Source organism: Hermetia illucens, chromosome 1 (assembly GCF_905115235.1).
Source record: "Hermetia illucens chromosome 1, iHerIll2.2.curated.20191125, whole genome shotgun sequence".
Classification (NCBI taxonomy): domain Eukaryota; kingdom Metazoa; phylum Arthropoda; class Insecta; order Diptera; family Stratiomyidae; genus Hermetia; species Hermetia illucens.
In genome coordinates this window covers 6230056-6257105 of record NC_051849.1, presented here as the reverse complement: position 1 = coordinate 6257105, position 27050 = coordinate 6230056, and the positions used below count along the sequence as shown (strand labels likewise).

General features: G+C 48.1%; 1 protein-coding gene across 4 annotated transcripts in view; it reads right to left on the bottom strand.

Annotated features, from left to right (window-relative positions):
• Window positions 1-27050, bottom strand: part of LOC119646304 (MAGUK p55 subfamily member 7) — a 172519-nt gene that overhangs the window by 35193 nt on the left and 110276 nt on the right. For 2 of the 4 annotated variants that reach the window (XM_038046719.1, XM_038046721.1), the window contains exon 6: window positions 14721-14750. The exons of the other annotated variants lie outside the window; for them this stretch is intronic. In XM_038046719.1, coding sequence (XP_037902647.1) covers window positions 14721-14750 — 30 coding nt within the window. The remainder of the gene's footprint in view (window positions 1-14720; window positions 14751-27050) is intronic. 4 annotated transcript variants of the gene reach the window in all.

Here is a 27050-nt window from a genome sequence, read left to right as displayed (position 1 = left end):
GGGCCATCACCATTTTTGTGAACAGGAATAATGAAAGTCTCTTTCCATAGGTTAGTAAAATGTATTTTCTGGGCATCTAGTTGAAAATTATTTAGGGGGAAAGAGAGAGATATTTAGAAAACTCTAGGGACTAGGTACCAAGATTGGCGTCAATGTTGCCAATGAGGTACTCGGTTAGGAAAGGGATAAGGAGGGAGATAGCAGAAGATAGGGACCAGGCTGGATCTAGTCGCAGCAGCGAACAAGAGGAAGGATAGGTAGCGTAGGCTGAGGAAAGGTAGTGATAGAGTAAGTCACAAGATAGTTGGGGGGGGAGGGGGGGCGAGTTAGCAGAGGTGACAACGAATTTGATGAAAAGAGAAGATAGCTTGGCGGGATCGTGTGAGTTGCGAATGTGAGATCAGAATGATTTGAGGGATCTCGCGCTCCACTGAGGCTTCAACACTAGCCAGATATTTGAGTGAGGAACGCGGAACTTTAAAAAAAAATCGAACTCAGCACGGTTTTTTCTTGTTGTAAGTTTTCGACGCAGTTTTTTGTGGACTTCAGTGATGAACCAGATTGGGTAAGAGCGCAGGGACTTAGAGGAAAATGGGAGGTAACCAGGAACGATATCTGATGGAATGGTATAGATGATGTTGAGTGCTTTTTTGGGGGGGGGGGGCAAACCCAGCTACCTACCGTCAGGATTGAGTTGAGGTCTTTGAAATTCTCCCTACGAAAGTTAAATTTGGCAGGCTTGGAGCTGGGAGCTAGAGAGCAGGGTGATGAGCATCAGGATCCGGGGTTTGAAGGGATTGGGAAAAGCAATGGGCGGGAAGGTGGGAGAGAAAAAGCCGGGAGTATTTTGGGCAAGAGAGCATACCAAGGTTAGGACTTTTGATAATCTGTTGAAGAAATCAAGGGGCTGAGGTAGGGGAAAGAAATATAAAATATGTTAAAGAGACATGCGTTTGTCGGGATGACTCCTAATGTGATAGAATCGTAGGGGGGAGTGGAACAGGAAAAACAGAGTCAGATAAGATGAAACTCGACAGCTTGGCTCCTAGACCTCGTAGATTTTTGTAAAAAAATCTTATGGTATTTGAAGAATCACTCGTGGAGGTCAAGAATTTCCACGCACGTTGAAGGGGGAGGTATGCCATTTTGAAGGAGGCTGTTATTCGGTCCAAGGAGTCATACTACGTTAGCTTCACACACGAGAGAGATGACGGAGTTGAGTTGGTTTTGATTGTGATGCAGGTAAGAATATTGTTCGAAGTGGTGCAGTTGGATAGCTTCGACACGAATAGTTGTTTGAGTGGTAAATAAACAGGAAGGGGCTGCTGTCATTCCAGCTGCTGGAATGACGGCAGATGTAGCCTGCGGTTTGGTGATGACAGGCATCGATGACGCCTTGGAGGGGGCGCATGGAGGCGTCGGTTCAGCGACAGCAGGATGATTGGCGTTGCTGGGTGGCGCAGCCGAGGTCAAATATTAATTGTTAGTCTTAGATGGAAGGCGGTTATAAGGCATAATTTGGACTGGAGCACCATCGCGCTGGCACCATCTCTTATTGTTGCTAGGGAATTGTATAATGTGTAGACAAAGTAGGGGTATTCGTTGCTCGGGGTGACTTCAATATGTATTGTAAGTCGTAGCCGTCGGCAGGCTATCTGCATCTCAGAAGTCGAGGTTACACCGACGCCCGATAAAACAGCAAGGGACATCGTGGCAGAAGAGGCCGTTCTGTCAGTCAAGTTGCGTTCTTCCTTCTTGGACAATGCAAATAAAGAACCCAATGAGTCAAAGTGTTGCTCCGTTTCACAGAGCTCAGATGCGATATCATTACGTTGTCGCTGATTTCCGGGGTTTCATTTTTTTGTTTGCGTCTTTATTTGCTCCAAACGTCGGCAAGTTGTGGAAGTCATGGATGATAGAGATTCCTCTGTTGAAGTCGAAAATTTCTCGTTGTCTCTTCGTGGCGGCTTTTTGATCCGTAAGAATATCATTAATCAAAACAAGAAACCGAAGAATTTTTGGCCACCTACATGAGGAGGGACGATTCCGCAGCCCACATGCCAACGAAATTTATGAGTGATACCACGACCGCCTGGTTGAGAATGAAATCCGGCGGGTTGCGGTGGGCGGGTCATTTAATTCGTACGGGTGAGGATGATCCAACCAGCAAAGTCTATAAGGACAATATCTATGGTAGAGAAGTTTGAAGTGGTAGATTCTGCCTGAGATGGAGCAATGGTGTAGGTCACAGCGCCAGAGAGCTTTTACGTATATCCAATTGGTGGAACTCGGCGCAAAACCGGAATGTCTGGAGTTCTTTACTAAAGGAAGCCTAGACCGGATACCGGCGGTTGCGCGGTTGATGATAATGATGATTCTTGGTTTGATTTTCGGGGTTTCCACTCAAGGTTATGAACGACGGTCAGGTATAGCGGGAGGAGGGTGAAAAGGGGGTGGGGATTTCCGGGCCCAGATTTTTTCTCTGATTCTCTGATCTTTGATGTCTTTCGCCAAAGCTTTTACCCTTCTTACAAACACATTGCCGAGTTGACCTAGACAACGTCTTTCTCGTGATCGAGTTGACCTGTCTGTTTCACATATGCCATAAAGGAAAAAAATGTAGTCAATCAGTCACCAAATTGTTCCAAATGGCAATTCTGACACCATATTGAGTGTGTGTGCTAACAAAGTAGAGAAATTTATAGCCGTTTTGATCGTGTTCCCGTTCTATATTGTAGCTTTTGGCACCACATCATGGAGTTTCTTGTAAAGCGCAGATATTGATACGTTCTCCTCCGAAGCGTTCCTGTAGGTTTCTTAGTCAACCCATGAGGGTACCAATGTTTGGGGTACAGATGCAAATGAATGTGGCTCGGATTAGTTTGCTTACGTCCTATCGTTGTGGCAGGACTCCCTGCTGATTTCGCTTGACTTGGTTTTTATTTTAAGGAGCAGGTAAAACCGAGGGAGGGGCTGGTTGATCAGTTGAACTAATCGATTGGAAGGCGTATTCCCAAAAGACAGAAAGGCTCAGCTATTAAGGAAATAAAACAGATGAGCATCGTCGAAATTGTTTGAAGCAGCCGTAGTACTTGTGAAGAACAGAGGAGGACTCCATACGAAAAATGTCAAAGCCTGGAGAAGGTGGTGCTGTCCTAGGAAGATAATACCAAGGAAGACGGTCATAATAATCATCATAGGGCTAGCAAGTAGGAGATTATTATAGAATGCAATGATATAAATGAGATCATCACCAACAGTTGCCCGGAGTACAGAACCATTCGCGAGGAAGACATCGATGTGGCCATCTTTCCGGAACTGTACCGCGATCAATATGGGGTCGCACCGATTGTGGAAAAATTGTGAGAGACGCGTCTTTGATCGTATGGTCGCGAAATTCACTCACCAAAAGCGGTCTGCACTTCGAAGTCGATGGTAGGCGACCAAAAGGCCGGCCGAAACTGCGGTGGTTTGTGGTATTGGATGAGGAGTTGAAAGCTGCGCGATTGCACCCAGGTCAGGCTTTTGGTAAATCAAAATGGAGGAACCGATCGCGACGAGCCGACCCCGCTTATGAATGGGACAAAGGATGATGAATAAGAAAAAGGGTAGGCCTTTGAAGAAGTACTGGAGCACGACGAAGTAGGATTTTTTAGGACTAAGGTCAAATTATTTTCCATATACATGCAGGTACTGTGCTCCTTCTAGCATTACACTTGCCGAATAGCTCTCTGATGTTGGACGCGAAAAGGTCGGGCCCGAAAAGCGCGAACTTTTGACGAATGGGCTTTCAAATGTCAGGGAACATGTTCCACTTGAAGCATTCAGAGGACGTGGTTCTCAAGAATTTTGAGAGTTCATACACATATCGAGGAGAAAATCTGGGTTCTATAAAGGAGCAGTAGTCAGGAAAGTTTGCAGGCAAAACCGAAACGTCACCTCCCCGCGGTGTTGCTGGATAACGCCAACGATGTTCCTAGCGAGTGTGAGACGCTGTATTCTCACCTACCAGCGAGGAGCCGGCAACCCTTCCTGGCGATACCTTTTTGCCGCGCAACCAGGTTAACAGCCTCGGAGTGGACGGAAGAATACATTTAATTCCGCGAATTGGAACCTTATACGAAAGTGCCTAGCCACGATTGCTGATCCCACCTACCTTGCAGCTATTGCCGATAGCTACGTACGAGAACGGGCGCTCTGGTATGACATCGATGATGCCCCCGCGGGTGTCTCACAGGGCTCCGCTTTGGTCCCACTACTGTGGGACATCATGTACAATGAGGTACTTAACTTTCCGGTTCCGGAAGAGGCCACGGTGGTGGGTTATGCCGATGATATAGTATTGGTTGTAGTCGCAGAGCATCTAGAGGATGCTGAGTTATACTCCTGGGAAGCAATCAGTGCTATTAAGTTCTCGTTAGAGAGCGCTGGATTGGAACTTGCGGAGGAAAAAATGAACAAAGCACCGAAAGCGAAATTAAGCCCGAATTAGAATCGGTAATCATATCGTCACTTCCAATCCGACCATCAAATACTTGGGAGTGATGATAGGTTCGAAGTTAAGTTTTAAACAACACGTGCAATATGCTTGTGACAAGGGATCCACGACGAATATGGCCCTGGTAAGAATAATACCGAACTTGGGGGACCATGGTGTACTTGAAGGCTACTCTGAAGTCAGTCTCTCCGTTGTCGCAGACAAAGAACGCTGAAAGGGAGAGATCTGTAAATAGATGGCAGGAGCGTTGGGATCATTCGGGAAAGGGTCGGTGGACACACAAGTTGATCCCTACTATCAAGGAGTGGCTGGGGAGACAACATGGCCTCCCAGTTTCTGACTGGGCATGGAGGATATCTCCAGTACCTCTACAGTTTCAAATTGGACAATTCGTTCGATTGTTGAAATTGTGAGGGAGTCCCCGAGGAACTTGAGCACATATTCTTCCACTGTCCAAGATTCAGGAACGAGAGGAGAAAGAGAGAGGGGAGAATCTAGGTAAGGCACTGATACTGGAAAATGTGGTGAAGAGAATACTAACATCGCAGAAAGGTTGAAGGAACTCGATGATCGTATCAATCCAGGGTAAACTGCGAAAAGTGGAAGAGGCGAGAAAGGCGCGGTTACGAACATCGCATATAGACGAGTGGAGAAATAGCTAAATTCAGGTAACTCCGCCTCGTGATGTAATACCTTATGGTAGTTCCACGCTTGTGGACGGGACAAAGGCTGAAGAAAAAGAAGAAGAAGTTCCACGGGGCAGGGGGGGGGGAGTCGGGGGTGGTTTTAGTGGGTAAAAATCCCACACTCTGGCGTATCCAGGTCAGAGTCTTTTGAAGATTTCCACCTCCTTGCAAAAGAAAAACAGACAGACAGGCGGACAGACAGACAGACAGATAAACCGACAACCATTTTAGTAAGGTTTTGTTTTACAGAAAACCTTAAAAATGTACAATACACCGAACCTCCTTCTCTTGAAAAGGTGAAATCAGCCCTGCATGACCAAAAACTGAACAAGGATCAGGGATTCGATGGTATTCCAGCTAAATTATTACAGCGGGGAGGAAATTGTCTAGATAATCTCCTCCATAAATTTATTTTAAAAATTTGGACAAATGAAAAATTACCCTGAAGACTAGCAGAAGTGCGTAATTTGTCCAATACAAAAAAAATGAAGACAAACTTTCCTGTGACAACTACAGAGGTATTTCATTGTCGCGCACGTCCTTCAAGATCCTCACGAAAATTATCGAAGCTATGTCAGAGCCATGTACAGAAAAATTAATCGGTAAACACAAATGTGACTTTTGGAAAGGACGATCCATAATGGACTGAATTTTCGGGGTCAAAGAATTACTGGAAAAGTGGTATGAGTTCAGTGTCGATGTGCATCAGCTCTTCGCCGACTTCCTTCAACGTGGACAACATTGTGTACCCAGGAGTAAACATAGCGAAGGATGGTAATGAGAAGGACCAAGTTCAGCGACGAATAATGATGGCCAACCAATCATACTACTCAGTTCGATGGGTAATGGAAAGTAAAAGGGTGCCCGGGAAAAATAAGCTCCGAATTTACAAGACCATAAAGTGACCTGTGCTATTGTGTGGCTGTGAAGGGCGGACTCTAACGCAAAGTCCATCGACTCGTTCAAAGTTCTACGTCGAATACTTGGACCGGTAAAATATGGAGCTTAGTTAGTTAGGTAGTTTAGTTAACTGGGGGGAGCCGCAGCTCCGAGCACTCAGGCCACTGTTAGGCCCATTGTACTATCCCCGTAAGTTGCCTATTTAATGGCTTCCCGCCTACGATATTCGCAGGCTTTAGCGAATCTTAGAACATTCTCCAGAGGCAGAGAGTGTGCAGATTCTTCATTGAAGAAAACCTTGCCAAGATGTCTTCGTCTGAGATCTGAGGATGCCGGGCAGTTCCATAAAAAGTGCAGGGCCGTCTCCTCCTCCTCCTCACATTGGCTGCACAGAGCCGAAACCACTACCCCAATCTTTTCCATTTGGTAGTTTAAGGGGCAGTGTCCCGTCAAAAGCCTTACTAGGGTTTTCATGTCCCACTTCTTAAGGGACAACAAAAATGCCGCTCTAGTGGCCCTAGGCTCCTTCACAAGGATTTTCGTTTGCCGGCAAGAGTCTAAATTTCTCCACTCGGTTGCGTGAATCCTTGCAATTTCACCCTTCAGAGTAGACTTGACAGTAGATGGTCGGATTCCAAGAGCTGGTTCTGGCCCCACCATTGTGGATCCAGACCCTCGGCGAACCAGTCTGCCAGCCTCATCATTACCGGCGATGTTAGAGTGCCCCAGCACCCACATGAGGAATGTTTTGTTCAGTCGGCCAAGTTTCAGCAGTACCTGATGACAACTCCATACCAACTGGCTTGATATGTTGTTTGATACACCATCCAATCTGTCTTCCTCGGATTCCGAAATAGAGTTGGTGGAGGTGGATCCATGCCCATAACGAAATCAATGCGCCTGTGATCCGAGAGTGTGATATCGTTTGATACTCTCCACTCTCCGATCAGAGCCGCGATGTCAGGAGATGCCACCGTGATGTCGATGACCTCTCGCCTGACCACGTTGAAGAAAGTGGGTTCATTACCCACATTTAGGATCTGCAAATCGGTTCCTACTAGATACTCCAGTAGTCTCAATCCTCTTGCATTGATGTTCGAACTTCCCCAGCATATGTGGTGAGCGTTGACATCACATCCTGCTATTACCCCCGTGCCTCCACTTTGGCTCTCTGATGAATGTTCCACTGGCAACGTCTTCTGCATCGTAGGGGAAATATGTAGAGCACCATAGTATCTCTTTATCTCCCTGTTGACTTTTTATGGTTAGCTTAGCCGATGTGGTGTCGCCATCACATAGGTCGTTAACCAAGTTAGCCTGGAAGTCTTTAGAGACTACCATGCAGGTGCGGGGTCGATCGTTTCCATTGGCATACAATAGGTCAGCATGTTGGAAGTTTAGGCCCCTGACTGCTCCACCAACAACCCACGGTTCTTGTATGAGGTATATCAATGTCTTGCAGCTATTGATCCGACGACTGATAAGTGCAGTCGCCGCTTTTTCAATGCTGAAAATTTATTTGGGAAATGTGGCACCTCATCTACGTTTTAGATGTAGATGCCCCTGTGCGGAGTTGCCAAATCTCCCATCAGGCGCGTCCCTTCGTGCGGATAAGGGAATGCTCGGCGAATGTGTCATGGGCATGCACATGCACGCATCCGGAGATGTGCGTGTATGGGCATGCTTATGCGCAGGCCGGGTAGGTGGGAAGTAAACGCCCACCCGTGGATAAAAATTGGCTATGGGAAGGACACCCAGAAATTAAACCAAATATGGAAGAGGAGAAAAGTAGTTTTTTTACGGTGCAGGGCTTCGGAAACCCAGTGCCGGCGGTTTTTGGGAGTGAGCAAGCGGGCTCCCGGCCGTCGATATCCAACGACCGCAGTGCCTCAGTAGTGGGAAACTTGGCTACTGTGGCATCTAATGCTACAAGAGATAATGGTGGAGTGGAAATTAGGTCCACATCGGATCCCTTTAGGAGGAGTTCGAAGCTTGGGAGATCACCACCGAGAACAGTGGTTCTTTTTGGTAGTCGAGATTCGTCGCGGGACTCTGAAAGAAATGCGAATAGTTCCTTAATCGAGATCATTCCTTGTGGCGCAAGGCGCGAAAGCAAACGGGAACATACCGGAATGACGTTCGTTACACTCGGGGTACGAATAAATGAACTGTGCGAGTTCATCAAGGAGAGGCGGAATATCCACCAAAATATTCGAGCCTTGATAAGAGGCATTAAATTGTCTTACCTCAAGGCACTCGAAGAAAAGAATTCCCAAGCGTCAGTTGGCAAGGTCACAAGGGAAACGCAGGTGACGCCTCCCCGTGATAAAGCAGGCGGGAAGACAGGAAAACGGGCTAGAGACGGTACCAGCGAGCCTCTTGGACCACAGCAAGTCCCGAAGAAGAAAAAAGCCTCTTCACTAAAGAAGGCGGAGCCGGCGAGAGTACCCGCGAAAGTCGGTAATCTCACGATTGCAGTCACAACACCTACAAAAGTGGAAAAAACCAACGCCCGGAGGCCCGAACAATGGACTAAGGTGAGCAACAAGAGGAAAAAGGACAAAAAGAAGCTCCGCCCGGAAATAATAATTATTTCCAAGAAGGGAAATATGTCCTATGCCGACATCCTCCGAAAGGTGAAGTCAGACCCGGAATTGAAGGATTTGGGGGATAGTGTGAGCCGTATCAGGCGAGAGGGGATCTGATGCTGGAGTTAAGTAAATCCGTCGACAAGTCGGCCGATAACTTCCGCGGGAAGGTGGAAAGTGTACTTGGAGAGGAAGCTGAGGTAAGAGCTCGGAAACAGGAGATAGTGGTTGAATGCAAGGACCTAGATGAAGTCACCTCACGGGAGGACATCTGTGCTGCGCTAAAGCAGCAGTTCAACCTTGGCGATATAGACCAGAGTGCCATAAAAAGGATGAAGAAGGCATATGGTGGCACACAGACCGCTATTATTAGTTTGCCGGCGGAATCAGCTATTAAGTTAATTACCGCGGGCAAGGTAAGAGTAGGTTGGGTCATGTGCAGGCTCAGGGAGCAAATCTCTCTAAAGAGATGCTTCAGACGCCTCGATTTCGGCCATTTTGCGGCGGCATGCACTAGCCAGCATGATAGGTTGAGGAGTTGCAGGAAGTGTGGGAAAGAGGGCCACCTCATCAAAGATTGCACCGGAGATCCACGGTGTATGTTATGTAGTGGGAAAGAGGGCGTGGACAGCCGGCATATTGCGGGAAGCAGCAGATGTCCGGTATATAGGAGGGAGCTGAACCGCGCAGGCAAATGAGATTGATACAAATCAATCTCAATCACTGTGAGGCAGCTCAGGACCTGCTCTCGCAAACCATTCGAGAGTCGAATGTCGATGTCGCGGTTATTTGCGAGCCGTACAGAAACTACGGCGGTGCGACTTGGGCGGTGGATGCGTCTGACAACGCAGTAATCTGGGCGTGCGGAAGACAGGCCATTCAGAAAGTCATGGCCCCCCCGGCAGCCGGTTTTATAAGGACGAAGGTCAACGGTGTCCATATTTACAGCTGCTACGCTCCTCCTAGTGCAACCTTAGCACAATATGAGGAAATGTTAGACAGTCTGGTGTTGGATGCTAGAGACCGCAGCCCTAAAATCATTGCGGGCGATTTCAACGTGTGGGCCCTGGAGTGGGGAAGCCGATCGACGAACACCAGTGGTCAAATTCTGTTGGAGTCATTTGCGGAGCTGGACATCGTGCTGGCCAACGATGGATGCGTGCCCACCTTTCGAGGAAGAGGGTCGGGTTCGATCGTTGACCTGACATTTGTTAGCACTTCATTGGTGAGGGGGATGGCTTGGCAAGTGAGTGAGCACTACACCCACAGTGACCACCAGGCCATCTTCCTCCACATTGGGAACCGGGGAAGCAGTCAACGACGCTCTGGAGGTGGAAAGGCTAAGGCGGTTGGCTGGTCTATCGGAGCTTTCGACGAGGAGACATTCCTGGCCGCATTGGAGGGAGCCCATGATCCGGATGGAACAGCGGTGGAAAGGGTCACACAGCTGTCTCAGCGTGTAACCGAAGCATGCGACGCTACGATGCCACGACGATGTTTGCACCACGGCAAGAGGCCAAACTACTGGTGGAACACGGAGATCGCTGCCTTGAGATCCTCTTGTCTCCGAGCGAGGAGACTTTCCCACAGGACAAGGGGAAGGCCGGAGCACCAGGAGCGTGAGGAGGATATGCGGGATATGCGAAGCAACCTTAAGAAGGCCATTCGGAGAAGCAAGCGGGAATGCTACCAGAAGCTTTGCATGGAGGCTAATACGAATCCGTGGGGTACAGCCTACCAAGTTGTAATGAAGAAGATCCGCGGGCGAAAATCACCTCAGGTGACATGCCCACGGCTCTTGTTGCAAATAATTGCAACTCTTTTCGCGCAGCAGGAGCAAGACGAAAGAGAACCCCAACTGGCAGCTCAGCAGGACGTCTTCTCGATCCCTGATGTTACCGAAGAGGAACTTTGGGAAATCTGCAAACGTATTGGGGACAGCAAGGCTCCGGGATTGGACGGAATTCCGAACAGGGCTCTGAAGGTGGCGGTCAAGGCCAGACCAAGGCGGTTCGCAAGCACATTCGAATCGTGCATGGCGGAAGGAGTGTTTCCCGCCCAGTGGAAGAGGCAGAAGCTGGTCTTGCTACCGGAGCCCCGAAAACCACCCGGCGTGCTCTCTTCATATCGCCCTATTTGTCTCTTAGACACCATGGGGAAGATGTTGGAGAGGGTGATATACAACAGGCTGCTCCCACTCATCGAGCTTGCGGGTGGTCTTTCAGAGCGGCAATATGGGTTTCGGCGAGCCCGTTTTACAGTCGATGCAGTAGCAAAGGTCGCGGAATTGGCTCGAAATGCAATAGCCATGGGCAAATGCTGTGCTCTGGTGACGCTGGACGTCAAAAATGCTTTTTACTCAGCCAACTGGGGCTGGATTAAGGGCGCTTTGGCCAAACTGGGTGTTCCTAGCTACTTAGCTCGGCTCATTGAGAGTTACCTTTCGGACAGACTTCTTTGGTACGAGACGGACAACGGGCCGAAGGAGTACATTGTGACAGCAGGTGTGCCTCAAGGTTCTGTATTGGGACCGCTGCTGTGGAACATAATGTACGACGGAGTGCTTGGCCTTCGTGTGCCGGAGGAGACAACGCTGATTGGTTTTGCGGACGACTTGGCGGTAGTTGCAATTGCAAAGCATCCCGAGGACGTGGAGCTTTATGCAAATGAAGCCAATCATACCATCAAGTCATGGTTACGAATGGCCAAGCTGGACCTGGCGAACGAAAAGACGGAGGCGGTCCTCATTACCAACCGTAGGAAGAACAACACGGTTACCATCCGGGTTGGTAATCGTGAGGTCGTCTCAAAATCGATTGTCAAATACCTGGGGGTGATGATCGATGCCAAACTGAGTTTCAAGGGACACTTGGATTATACGCGAGAGAAGGCAGCAAATGCCAGCTCATCCCTTGCAAGGATGATGCCTAACGTGGGAGGGCCGAAGTATAGTCGCAGGCTACTCATCGCGGGAGTGGTGAGGTCGATCCTGCTATACGCGGCCCCTGTCTGGGCGGGAGCGTTGAACCACGCTGTCAACCGGAGGAAGATATGTTCGGCATACCGGCCAATTGCGCTAAGGGTGTGCAGCGCATTTAGGACGGCGTCGACGGAGGCAGTGTGTGTTATCGCAGGAATGATCCCTATAGATCTTCTAGCGAGCGAGGCACACTGGCTCTACGAAAAACCGAAGGCAAATCCAGCCGAGGTGAATGCGGATTTCCGAAAAGCCATCAGGAGAGAGTTGTGTGGCAAGTGGCAACAACGGTGGGATAACTCCGACAAGGGCAGGTGGACCCATACATTGATCCCGTGCATCGAGAAATGGGTCAACCGAAAGCACGGAGAATTGAATTACCACCTGACACAGTTCCTTACGGGACACGGTGGCTATAGGAAGTACTTGCATCGCTTCGAGTTGGACGAGTCTCCCAACTGTCCTGAATGCGGTGCTACACTCGAGGACCCGGAGCACGTTATGTTCCATTGTCCCAGATTTCTGCAGCAGAAAAGGAGGTTGAACAGCATCTTAGGGGCGGACATCGAGCCCTCCAACCTGGTGGAAGAGATGTTGAAGTCGGAGGAAAACTGGATGGCGGTAAATGAGGCAGTAGCCGTGGTGCAGACAAAACTCCTGGAGTTGGATCGAGCTCGGAAGGCGGCGCGATGGAGACGTGACATGGACGAGCTGGTATAGCGAACCAGAGCCTCCCCCGCGAAGTAATACTTCACGGTGGTCCCGCGGGGAGCGGCGGAAGAGTGGGGGTGGTTTTAGTGGATATGAATCCCACACACTGTTGCAACCTGGCGCAGCAGCGTCTTTCTAAGATTTCCACCTCCATCCATAAAAAAAAAAAAAAAAAAAAAAGATGTAGATGCCGGGAGGTGCATGTCCCCTTCAATGGTTTTAGGAGCCGACACTTATAGCGTGACGGTTCCCAGCCCATAGTAGAGCCGGCAGCCCGATTTTTCAGGAACCTTCTTAATATCGGGTTCGGGAACGCCTATCAGCTCTCTCTCCTGTTTTGCTGCCTAGCAGCAACCAGGTGGAAGTGTTAAGGTTGTTCTGCACACCAAGTTGTTCCAGAACCCCAACACTATTTCGCTCTTCTTCTGGAAGCCAGAGAAAGCACTTTTTTAACGATGGAAGCTCAGAGACCCTTTTCAAGGTTAGTCGCGCACCCTCCCACACATCGTTAAGGGAGGAGCAGTACTGCCTGAGCCACTCGTTCGTGTCTTCGTCGGCAAAGTTCAGCCGTAACATTTTACGGTATACACCTACCGACTCAAAGCAAAGCTTAATACCTTGTGCGGACGCAGTCCTTACAGATAGGAGGAGTTGTATCCTAAGCTGTTCGCACTGCTCAGTATCGTAGCCGGATGGATTAGAGTCGTCATACAGGACCCATCCATCGGCTTCGATAGCCTTGACTGCAAATGAAGGCCTAGTCGTTGCCAGCCGAGCCCTCTTTGCTGCCTTTTGTGTCGAAGAGTTAGGATCGTCCGAGGACCGCTGCCGCTTCGGTTTCCCCTTAGCCGCAGGTGCCCCGAACGCTCCTTTCCCCTCAACCTTGGCACAGCTCTTGGGTTGTGCGTTGCCCGGAGGCGGTTTGCCCGGAGGCTGTTTGCCTGAAGGCGGTTTGCCCGGATGCTGTTTGCCCGAAAGCGGTTTGCCCGGAGGCTGTTTGCCCGAAGGCTGTTTGCCCGAAGGCGGTTTGCACGAAGGCATTTTGCTGTCCGTGGACAGGTGTTTACCCATGGGCAAGACTTTAGCCTCAGCAGGTGGCGCCGATTGGAGCCTGGGGTCAGGAGTACTGACAGGAGGGGCCTGCTTCGGCTCGTCCGTTAAGGACTGGGTCCCAATTGGATTGGTTCCCACTTGAATAAGTGGGGAATCTGAGTCTAGACTCAGGTTCTCCATCGATGAGCTCAGGGTTGCCCCTTCACTCGGGGTTGGATCGTCGCGATCGAAGTTTAACTGTGTTTGCTTTATAGGTTTGTGTTTTTGTTTTTTTGTTTTTTCATAGTTGGCTGCCATGGCTTCAATTTTTCAATATGGAGCTTACTGGCGAATTAGACACAATCATGAATTGTACCAGCTCTATGATGACCCAGCAGCATTGGTGGCGACAAAATTACAATTACGTAGAACGGATGAACGACAAGCGAATACCTAAAAGGGTATTCAAAGGCACACCCGAAGGACGCCGGCTTGTGGGAAAGCTGCGCAAATGTTGGGAGGACTCAGTGGACAAGGCCAGTAAAGAGCTGCTGAAATTTTCCAACTGGAGCACGCGATCGAAGGATTGAGATGGCTGGACGAAGTCTATCCTGGCCGATTTAGCCTGGCGCACTATTGAAGAAGAAGAAGTCAGGAAAGCTGTTTAATATGTTAGTGGGCACTGTACACACCATCGTCCAATGGGCGATTTTCAGGGATATTGAAGGGAAACCAAGCTTCAGAGAGACCTCTATCAGAATCTTAGGATGAACGGTGAAGGTTTTTGGCCAGGACCCATTTTCCGCGGAGTTGAGATCGATATATCTCTGAGCGGGATGGCTCAAAGATGTAGGTCATTCAGGTTCTCCCAGAAGGTGGCTACATCGCAGGAGATAACCCTGTGTTACGTGTATTTTTTGTTCGCCCTTCTCATCGTTTGTGCCAAGATATTTCAAACCCTGTTTGCAAAAGGCAAAACCTTTTTCTCTCAATGGTCCCAGAAGTTACTTTCCCAATCAAAGATACTAGTAAATATGAAAAATGTATTATTCGAAAGTAAAAGTTGAAATACAAAAATTACACTGTCATAATTTAGAGTTTCTGTGTTTCACAAAAAAAAAGATTCAATAAAGTTGCTCTTCTTGTCTATTCGTCTCATCCCTCATCATTCTGAAATTAATCTTTTATCTCAACTACTACTGCTTTAGACAAAGAATTCCATTGAAAAATAAATACAAAGACAACGAAAAGAAACTATAAATTTCCTCTGAAAAATATTTCTTTGGAGATATCTTTTTTTCACTTCACAACATTCATTATCTACTTACTACTATCGGTTCCGCACTTTGTGCTCCGGCCTTTTATTTGTTTTTTATGGTATTTGGTATTTTTTTTTTTAATTTTAATAATTATGAATTTTTAATTATTATTTTTTTGATTTGTTTTTGAATATTATTGTCACAGTAGCAGCAAATAAATTCAATAATGAAAGAAAAATACAGAATTTATAGTCTTTCAATTTTTGACTTTCTTTAAATGTATTTTGGAAAAAAGGAAATATCGAGAATGCATAAAATTTTGGAACAATAGATGAAAATTATGTTAATGATGGTCAATGAAGGATAAATTTTTTAATGAACTTGAAATATGAAAATGAATTGGGTCAAATGGTTTTTCAATGAAACTAATGAGATCTAATTTTAACGATTTTTGGGTGCTCGAATATGAAAATGCCATCTAACTTACGAATTGAATACGTTTTGAAATTGTTGAAACAATCTGAAAATCTATTATTAGTATCTTTTTTAAGCGGGAACTATAGTGCGTGGACGGGGTTAAGCAGCTGCGAGGTAGACTGTCGAGGAATATATAAGGCCTACAAATAAGTTCTGTCGGTTTTCACAATAGATGGCGTAGCTTGTTTTTTATTCCATTGATCCACATTTCCAAACATTCATCGGAAAGCTACTGTCAATAGGCACAAACGTCAGTATAAATTATTTAATTGAAGAGTAAACAACAATACTTTTTTCATCAACGAAAATGGCCAATTTTGTACCAAATAATGTGTTTTTGCGGGGAGTTCTACTTCATTATTTCAATATGAAGAAAAAAGCAACCGAAAGTCATCGCATTTTGGTGGAAGTTTATGGTGACCATCCTCTATCTGAACGAACGTGTCAGAGGTGGTTTGGACGGTTTAAAAGTGGCAATTTTCACTTGGAAGACGAAGAGCGCGCCGGACGGCCAACAATTTTTGAAGATGAAGAATTAGAGACATTGCTCGACCAAGATCCATCGCAAATGGAAGAAGAACTTGGAAAAACACTTGAAGTCACTCAGCAAGCCATTTCCAACCATTTAAAAGCAACGGGAATGATCCGAAAGGTCGGAAATTGGGTTCCGTATGAACTGAAGCCAAGAGACGTCGAACGCCGTTTTTTCACGTGCGAACAACTGCTCCAACGACAAGAAAGGAAGGGGTTTCTGTATCGAATAGTTACTAGCGATGAAAAGTGGATCCATTACGATAGTCTCAAGCGTCGAGCAACGCGGGGATACCCCGGCCATGCCTCATCATCGACGGCCAAAGCGAATATTCATGGTGAGAAGATCATGCTGTGTATATGGTGGGACCAGCTGGGTGTAGTATACTATGAGCTGCTAAAACCGAACGAAACGGTCACGGGCAAACTCTACCGACGTCAAATGATGCGTTTGAGCCGCGAACTCAAGAAAAAACGGCCGCAATACCAGCAAAGGCATGATAAAGTTATTTTGCAACATGACAATGCTGGTCCACATGTTGCACAGCCCGTTAAAACATATCTAGAAACGTTGAAATGGGAAGTCCTACTCCACCCGCTGTACTCTCGAGACATTGCTCCTTCTGATTACCATTTGTTCCGGTCGATGCAGCATGGCTTGGCTGACCAGCACTTCTCCAATTACGACGAACTCAAAAAATGGCTCGATGAGTGGATAGCGGCCAAGCAGGACAATTTTGGGCGCGATTGTATCTATGAATTGTCTGAAAGATGGAAGAAAGTTGTGGCTAGCGATGGGCAATACTTTGAACAATGAATGTATAACCAATTTTTCACAATAAAGCTTCAAATTTAAAGAAAAAACCGACAGAACTTATTTGTAGGCCTTATAGCTCCCATGGGGCCAATCTCTCTCTCTCTCCCTCTCTGAGAGTGAGCTGTCTCTCTTCTAAGGTGATGTGTGGCTTTCCAGGGAGCCAAGTCTCCCGTCTACCAAGACAGTTAGTATTATTATTTTGTTAAGGGAAAGTGATAGCTACACGCTATAAGAGGTAACTCCACTATTAACAAAACAATAAGGATCTAAACTGGGGAGTCGAAAACGATGCCTCCAATCCAGGGTGTCATGCGAACCGTGCCCATTAGATAGTTTGCAGTGTGGGGGTAATTGACTGTTTTCGAATGGAGCCTCACTGATACCTGGTCGCCTCAATGGGTAAGTACGTCAAGCAGTAGATCCAAGGTAAACATTGGTGTGCTACGAGGACCACAACCAACAAAGAGCAATGCAGGGACAACCAAAGGAACCTCTGATATCAATATATCAGACGTCAGGAAGGTGATAGGCCCCAGTTTCGCAGGTGTTAAATGGTACTTGCGTTATCTGAAGGCAGGCCTAAAACCAGAACAGGCCCTTAAGAAGGCCTAAACCATCTTCATCGGAGCCAAGAAAGCGGGGAGTAGCAGAGATTAGCCCACATGAAAGGAATGCTCCCAAAAAAAACCTAAACCTGAACCCAAGAGGAGTGAAAAACCGGGTAGGTCAGTAGTGAAGACAGGAATCAGGAAGCCTGCCATTAGCTATGTGGTCGCGGGCATTCGACTGGCCATACTGCCAAAAAATTTTCCGAGCAAATGCTCACTCCTCAGGAGCAAGAAACTATCGAAGACCTTGTCGTCAGGTAGATGTGTAAGGGATGGACTCTGAAACTTGTGGTCACTGGGATACGATTTTGGCCAGGCCATATACTGGTGGACTGCGCGACGGAGGACACTGCAGAGAGGCTTAGGACCATAGTTCTTAAATTGCCAGGCAGAGAAGTAGCAGAAATGTCGACATGTGCTGGGAATGATGTACCAGGAGCACATGGTGGCAGTGTTTCTTCCGAAAGTCGTACCAATAGAGACGGAAGATTTCGTGGGTCTCCTAATCTCAGAATGAGGATCTCCATGCGCGATTATGGCGATTATTTAGAAGCAAAATAGAGGGCAAGGGTAGGCTCCTCACGGTCGGAGTGGATGACCCTGGAGGCAATCAAACGTCGGAGTTGCCATATTAACTGTCGATTTGGCCACGTGCACAGTGAAAAGCCGAGGAAGACACCTCGGAGGAGACATTGGGTGGAAAAAGTTACCGAGATCTCGGAGGTCGTAGAGGCGGAAAGGACTGGATGAGTCAGGGAAGTAGACCTGCTGCCCACTGAAGAGCAGAAACTGGACAACTTTGACTAGATCTTCTAGGGCTTAGGGTGTACAGCGATGTATAGGAAAGCGCCATGTCGGAGGAGGAGGGTGATAATCCGACAGTGGAGATGAGCACCAAACAATAACGGAGCCAATGGCCAGCAGTAAGATAGCGTAGATAAACCTCCACCATGCGAAAGCTGCATCTCCGGTAATTGCAAGGGAAACTTCCAAGTAGAAGATTGGAATAGTGCTGGCTCAGAAGCCCTGAATGTACCGGGGACAGATTCGCGGTCTGCAAGGAGGAAGTTTCCAGGTAATTTGGGACTTCTCTTGCAAACAACCAAGAGCTTGCATCATTTTTAAACGTAATTTAAAATATATATGTCTTTCAAAGTTCCTGGCCGAGGAGCTTATGGCTACCCAAGTCTCCCTGGAAGTCGAGGGGAGCACTCGAGAGGCAGTTGTGGCATCTGGCTACTTCCCAGGAGATGATCTCCGGGTCCCACCGCATAGAAGTTCATACCCAAAATTGCGAGGTACCTCAAGGTACTGATCTGTCACTCACCCTCTTTCTCATCCTCATTAATGACCTCTTAAGTAGCACTTTCAATCCGACCCACAGCTTCGCTGATGATAGCACCTTGACTTCGCATATTTGTTTGATTCGCTGACTGACTCTCGTCATAGTACATTGCATGTCAACCGGGAGTGCATGTTTGAGACATTGAAAGAGGACATATCGTCTATTATTGCTTGGGGCAAAGCAAATCGTGTTCAGTTCAATGCTTGTAAAGACCAATGCTGTCTCATTTCGAATAAAGCAAATGCTCCTGGTGGAATGGGAACATAGGTAAAATGAGAGGAGAGTTACAACAACTCTTCAACCGGGCAAAATAATCCGGGAACTGGCCGAAGTACGAAAATGCACTGACTGCGTATAGAAACGCGACCAGGGGAGCAAAATGGAACAGCTTCAGGGAATTCTGTGAACGAATCGAACAAACCACAGAAGCCATTAGGCTTTACATAGCTGTAGCCAAAAACGGGGCAATATTTTCTGTCTGTGTGAAGAAGAAGGAAGGGACACTTACTAAGAATGAGGAGGACAGAGTTTCCTTGCTTATTTCCCGAGATCCTCTCCCACGGAGGAAGGCGACAACAAGCCCAATATTTATCCCCTCCCATCTCAAGGAAGGGGCATCTCACGGCGACTTCACTCAGGTACTCTCCAGGGCTCAAAAGAAGATTGCGAAGAGGTTGAAGAGGCAACAATCCGTCGCGGCGTCAGAAAACCCCTTGCCTAAAATTATGGTGGGAAGGAACGGAAAAAGGAAATATGGGGAGACCAAGGAAGACTAGACCGCCTGCCCTGCTTATTAAGCCGATGGAAGACAAGACCTTTGGGAAAATCCTCAGCGAAATCCATTATAGCCTCAATCCTGAAAATAGCGGAGCGGAAGTGCCTTCCATTAGAAAAACGAAGGGTAGTGGACTCCTAGCCGAATCAGTCAGCTGCTTTGAGAAATGAGACAGCTAGGTGGTGATAAGGTTGGCTCGGAGTTGTTAAAGATCCTCTGGCTGCAGCGGCTCCCGGAGGGCACCCGCGTCATCTTGCCTGCGCGGACTGGGGGTCGCTGGAAGTGTTGTCCGCCACGACCGACAAGGTACATACGGTGTACGCACACCCCGCGGTCGTGAAGGTTTCCCGAGACGTGAGGTCAACGAGCTCACGACGATAGTAACGACACTGGCCGACGCGGTCATAAAGCTCGCAGCGACAGTCGGTACTTTGCGTTCAGGCGAGAGGAAGGGGGTAGATCCCGATCGCAGCCACGGTCGAGATCTGCTTCCCGAAAAGGGTTTGCTGGTATCATCCTAAATACGGAGTGCAACCGACTAAATGTACCAACGGATGCACTTTTAACGCAACACAAAAAATAAGCTCGCTGGGTGCCTCGGCGATGGCTACCCGAAGCGCATTACCGCTTCGCCTTACAATCTTCGATCCCCTGAGTAGACGTTGCTTCCTGGTCGACACGGGTGTACCTTGTACCTCGTCCCAACCCATTAATCCCACAGAATCTACGACTGGCTGCCGCAAACTCGTCTCCCATCCGCATCTATGGCTATAGGCAGATGGATGTGAGTCTCGGACTGCGCCAAGCGTTTTCGCAGCGTTTCGTTCCGATGGACAGCACCCCCATTTTAGGCGCAGACTTCCTGTGTCACTATAGGCTGCTGGTGGACCCGCAGAACAAGGCTTGGATCGACCCTGCAATTACAGACGTCAGGGAAGACATTCCAAAAACGGGTACCTGCACACATTTCGGACCCTTCGAGCTCACCAGTATGACTTTGGGCTTGTGCAACGCTACGTACACTTTGCAGTGGTTCATCCACTCTGCCCTGCGAAACTTGAACTTTTGTTTCGTTTATAAGAATGATGTTTTGGTCGCTTCCTCTTCAGAATCTGAGCACTGAATAGCTCGAGTGCATTTTTCAACGTCTCCATGAGGCCGGACTTGTCCTAAACGTTGAAAAATGCAGATTTATCCAGAGGCAGGTGAAATTTCTCGGTTGAGGCGATTAACAGCTTTCCTTCACCAACCAGAGTGAAGGGTCTGCGTTCTTGGGCATGTTAAACTTCTATGGTCGTTTCTTACCCATCACCCTCATCACCAAGTGATCCTTAACGCCTACTTATCTGGGCCCAAAATCAAAGACCGCGAGGTGGCGTGGTCTAGAGAGACCGTCCATGCGTTTGAGACAGACAAGCAACAGCTTGTTAACACAATACTGCTGCCATTTCCTCAGCCAGATGCACTCCTAGCTGTGTTTGTCGATACAGTCGTAAGCGCCGCCCTTCACGGACTACAAGCCTCTTACTTTCGCGTTTAGATGAAAACTCGACAAAGTGTCCCCTCGCCAACTTCGGCACTTGAGGTATATCAGCCAGTTTACTTCTGATATTCAACACGTGTCTGGAAAAGACAATGTTGTTGCGATCGTTTTGTCTCGAATCTCGGAGGTTACAGTCTCCGCCGCGGTAGAGGCATAAAAAGACGACGCAGAGCTTCAGAGCCTGAAGGTGAACTCCAAATACAAGTTCAAGAAGTTTCCTATTTCCGGCTCGAACTTCTATTTACCCTGCGAGACCTTAGATAAGGGATTCAGCCGATTTTCGTAGGGAAGTTTTTCCCGAAATACACGATCTTGCGCACCCTGGCATCCGGACGACGAACAGGTTAGTCACTGGGAAATACTTCTGGCTGTCCATGAACAAGGACATCAATTTTTGGGCCTGACAGTGTATCGCGTGCCAGAAGTGCAAGGCCAACAAGCACGTATGAAAGGAAGTAGGCGTATTGCCTAGGTCGACCATGCGCTTCCACACCATCCATCCCGACATCATCGCCTGAGGACATTACTAGTCTTTATCATGACGGACCAGGGGATGCAATTCGATTCTACTCTTCTGCCGAAGTTAGCCAAGCTCATTGGCTTTAAACTGCATAGGATTAGTGTATACCATCCACAGTCCAATGGGATGCTGGATCGTTGGCACCGAACACTAAAGGAGTCCTTGCCTTTCGTCCTCCTCGGCCTTCGCATAGTTTATCGAGGGGAGTTCATGGCCAGCCTCGCGGAGATGGGTATGGAGAGAATCTGCGCCTACTCGCTGACCCTGTGTTGGACATCAGAGCAGGGTTAAGCGAATCTGGCATACTGCGTTTGCTCAGAGAACGGTTTCGAAGCTGGGACCGACTCCACCTTCCCGACACGCGACAACTGAGGTCAACATCCCCAGTGACCTCGATACGTTTTTACAGGTCCTCATTCGCTGCAACCACCATATGAGGGCCCCTTTAGAGTCCTGGAGCGAGGCCAGCACTCGTTTAAGCTCGACTTTCGAGGCGGGACTAAGGTAGTACGGCGGGGTCAAGCAGTGCACTGCAGGATAGACTGATGCGGAACACAGCTCCCTGAGGCCAACCTATCTCTCTCTAAGGATGAGCTGTCTCTCCTCTGGGACGGTGTGTGCCTCTTCAGGGGCCAAGCCTTTCGTCTACCAAGACCGTTAGTGAGTGGTGATAGCCACACCCTGTACGAGGTGACCCTACTATTAACAAAACGCTACGGATCTAGACTGGGGAGTCGAAAAACACCTACCCCAATTCAGAGTGTCATGCGAACTGTGCCCATTGGATAGTTTGCAGTCGGGGGTAACTGACTGTGTTTGAACGGAGCCTCACTGATACCTGGTCGCCTCAGTGAGTAAGTTAGACCTTACCGTGCTACGGGGGGCTATGGCAAGGCGGACCTCTTAACCCCCATACTCGTGGGAATCAAATGAGTACAAAACTAGAAAAGAAAACAAAAACCAAACAAGCGGAGCCAAGTACCACACCAAAACTGGTTAATCAGGCGGAGGCACGTCTCCGAATTACTGAAAGCCAGGTGACTACACCCAAGAAGGGAGAAGTTGGGGCGTCAAGCAGTGGATCCAAGGTGAGCATTGGTATACTGCGTGGACTACAGCCTGCGAACACCACTATTCAAAGAGCAGGGACCAGCAAAAGCACGTCTGAGATAAATATAACAGACGTCAGGAAGGAGACAGGCCTCCGTGGCGCCGGGGTTAAATGGTACCTGCGCTATCTGAAGGCAGGCCTGAAACCAGAAGAGGCCCTTAAGAAGGCTCAGGACAGACCTAAGCCATCTCTACCGGAGCTGAGAAAGTGGGTAGTAGCAGAGATCAGCCCGCATGAAGGAAATGCTCCCAAAAAATCCAAACCTGAACCCAAGGGAGGAGAAAACCCGGGCAGGTCAGGAGTGAAGGCAGGACCCAGGAAGCCCGGCATTAGCTATGCTAGTGCGGTCAAGGGCATTCGACTGGCCATACTGCCAAGAAGGTTTTCCGAGCAAATACTCATTCGGGAGGAACAGGAAATCATTGAGGAACTTGTCGTCAAGCAGATGATCAAGGGTTGGACGTCGAAACTGGTGTTCACCGGGATACGCTTTCGACCACGCCTTATACTGGTGGACTGCGCGACGGAAGGAACCGTAGAATGGGTTAGAACCATAGTTCCTAGATTGCCAGGCTGGGGAGGGGTAGAACTGTTAACATGTGCTGGGGATGATATACCAGGAGCTCACATGGTGACAGTTTTTCTGCCAAAGGCCGCGGCAATAGAAACGGAATACCTTATGAGACTCCTAATTGCTCAGAATGAAGATCTCCATACTCGACTATGGAGAGTCTTCAGAAGCAAGGTGGAGGGCAGGGGTAATCTCCTCACGATCGAGGTAGATGACCGATCCCTGGAGGCAATTAAACGTCGGAGTTTTCATATCAACTACCGATTTGGCAACATATCCGTGCATGTGCACAAGGAAAAGCCAAGGAAAGATACCTCGGAGGAGGCATCGGGTGAAAAACTTACCGAGGTCCCTGAAGAAGTCTCGGAAGCCATAGAGGCGGAAAGAACTGGATCAACCAGGGAAATAGACCTACTGTCCAGTGAAGAGCAGAAGCTGGACGAGCTAGACCTAGGACTCCTAGGGCTCAGGGTGGACAGCGACGCGCAGGAAAGCGCCATGTCGGAGGAGGAGGGTGACACTCCGACAGTGGAGAAGAGCTCCAAATAATAACGGAGCCAATAGCCAGCACTAAGACAGCCCAGATAAACCTCCACCATGCGAGAGCTGCATCTGCAGGGATTGCAAGGGTAAATTCCAAGGAGAACATTGGAATAGAGCTGGCTCGGGAGCCCTGGGTGTACTGGGGGCAGATTCGCGGTCTGCAAGGAAAAACCAAGAGCTTGCATAATTCTCAAACGTAATTTAAAATACATATGTCTTTCAGGGGGGACCTTGTGGCTATCCAAGTCTCATTGGAAGCCGGGAGGAGCACTCGAGAGACAGTTGTAGCATCGGGATACTTCCCAGGAGACGAGAGCCGGGCTCCACCGGAACAAGTCGCAAAGCTGACGAAGTATTGCGAGGAGAGGGCGTTACCACTTCTTCTCGGCTGCGATGCCAACGCCCACCACGAAGTCTGGGGAAGCAGCGACACTAATCGTAGAAGTGAGTACCTTCTCGAATTTATTCTTAGCAATAAGTTAGAAATATACAACGTAGGAAACACTCCAACATTTGAGACCAGCACCAGACAAGAGGTACTAGATATAATATAACTCTAGGAAATACCCTAATGAACGGAATGGTCAGGAATTGGAGGGTGTCGGATGAACACTCAATGTCTGATCACAGGATAATCAGATTCGACATTGAGGGTAACTCCGAAATAAAAAGAATAATAAGGAATCCCAAGAGAGCGGATTGGGAATCCTACACAACGAACCTGAGCAACAACATTGCCCACCTTCAAGGGGGCGGTGACATCAGGAGCGAACTGAAATTTGAAACGGTGGTGGAAAACCTGAGCACAATCGTCATTGACGCATATGAGGCCAGCTGTCCGACCAAGACAGTCAAGTCATCAAGGGATGTACGATGGTGGAACAAGAACCTAGCCAGAATGAGAACAGAGGTACGAAAACTGTTTAACCGGGCAAAACAAACCGGGGACTGGCGGAGGTATAAAAATGCACTGACTGCGTATAGCAACGCGATGAGGGAAGCGAAACGGAACAGCTTTAGGGAATTCTGTGAAGGGATTGAACAGATCACAGAAGCAACCAGGCTGAACAAGGCTGTAGCCAAAGACGGGGGAATATCCTCAGTCTGCTTGAAAAAGGAAGATGGGACATTCACCGAGAATGAGGAGGATAGAGTACACCTGCTTCTCTGAACTCATTTCCCGGTGTCCTACCCCTCGGTGGGAGGCGACAACAATCTGCCTGACACCCCAACAACGAATAAAAGGGGAAGAAAAGAGAGCCGGAAACTAGCAAAAGAGGTATGCTCAGAAGCTAGGCTAAGATGGATATCTTCGGATATCGAAGGAGCATTCGACAACACATCGCACACAGAGATACAGGATGCCCAGGGCCGCAAAGGAGTGGGATACACCCTGGCATTCTGGATGGGCAAAATGCTAGAAAGCAGACAAATAGAGGTACAAACAGGTACAAATTCTGTTATCATGAACACCACTCAAGGCTGTCCACAGGATGGCGTACTATCGCCGCTGATGTGGAGTATGGTAGTGGATGAACTCCTGGACGTGTTAACTGATACTGGAATACAAGTCCAGGGCTACGCAGACGACATTGTTCTAATCTGTAGGGGCAAATATGAAGATACCCTATATGATTGAATTCAAACTGGACTAAGGGTTACTAAAGCCTGGTGCAGGAACGTGGGATTGCGGATCAACCCAGCCAAAACCACCATAGTACCATTCACTAGGAGGCGTAAGCTGGATCACCTGAAAGCCATAACATTACATGATATGGAGGTGAAACGAGAAACAGAGGTCAAATACTTGGGAATCACGCTAGACCAAAAATTACTCTGGAAGACACATGTCGGAAACACTTGTCGAAAAGCCACGAGGGCTCTGATGACTTGCAGATCCATAGCTGGAAAAAAATGGGGTTGCAGCCCGAAGATACTACTTTGGATATATACTGCAATAGTAAGACCAATGATTACCTATGGAACGGTAATCTGGGCAGAAAGAACCCAACTCAGCACACAAGCCAGGGAATTACATAAGCTCCAAAGGCTGGCTTGCGTGTGTATCAGCGGGGCAATGAGGTCATGCCCAACGGCATCCCTGGAGGTCCTTCTGGGATTAACCCCTCACCATCTGCACATACAGATGTAGGCAAGGAGATCAATATTCAGGATGGCCGGTAGTATGAGTGAGGCGGGAAGCTGCCTAAATCGAAGGAAGATTGATATCCTTTCTAGGCGGTATCCCGAATTACTGATACCGAGGGACAACATGATAATGAGGTTTCACTTCGATAAGAAGTTTGAAACACGTTGGAGTAACAAGGCAAACTGGGAGAGCGTGGCTGCGACAGCAACTGATTACTTGGTACACTGACGGATCCCTCACAGCAGAGGGAACGGGTGCCGGTGTCATTGGTCCAAGGAAAATGTACTTTGAGCCAATGGGCAGGTACACTAGCATATTCCAGGCGGAAATTTACGCCATAGACAAATGTGCCTCTTTTAATCTGCAAAGGAACTACAGGGGGCAGAACATAGCTATTCTCACCGATAGCCAAGCAGCGATGAAGGCACTTAGGTCCAACCAGGTGAAATCTAAACTGGTATGGGAATGCCTTGAGAGACTGAATACACTCGGCTCGTCCAACAAGGTCTGGATACTTTGGGTTCCAGGCCATGCTGGGTTGGAAGGCAATGAGGCAGCGGATGAACTAGCGAAGAAGCGGTGTGCAATCGGAAACGGTTTCATGGCTATGAATCTAAGAAACGAAGAGAAACGGTTGAGGGAACTACCAGGGATGGAGCAGTCCAGAGTGCTTATTGGGGGATACGAACCCATGCGTACAAAGGATTGCTTAAACCTCACCAAAAAGAACTTCCAAATCATAGTGGGAATTCTCACTTGTCATCGTCGACTGAACTTCTACCTAGGAAAGCTAGGGATATCTACGGACACTGCCTGCAGGTTTTGTGAGGAGGAGGACGAAACCTCTATACACGTCCTGGGACAGTGTCCGGCACTTGTGCAAAGAAGGTCGATACATCTGGGACAACACTTAATACCAAATGCAAAGCTGAAACATCTGGAAGTGGGGAACATACGAAAGTTCGTAACGGTGACAGGCCTGCTTGAGATACTATGATTAACAGGTACACTGTAACCAGTAAAAGGGTCACAATAGTTCTTCAAGAACGCGGTGCGACTTTCCCTTAACAGAATAATAATAAGGTAGTACGAGAAATGGTTTCGGGTTACTATCCTAGATGCAACATAAGGATATAGCGGCTGGTACCATGCCTTGAACTGATCTTTCAGCTACGACCGTTTTGCTTTTTTCAATGGTTTATGGTTGGTTTCAGGAACGCGTGATTCCTTGTCTACGGTGGTATCGAGGCCCCTAGAGTGGTTGCTTCCTTCAGCTTTTCGCAGGAGCTATAGTGGGACAGGTTGGGGCTATGCAAAATAGATAAAGCCTAAATAAAGATTTTGAAGGATCTTTTACTATTTCATTTTTTTGTGAAGTTTCGGATTATCCTATAAATTATATCAAGAAA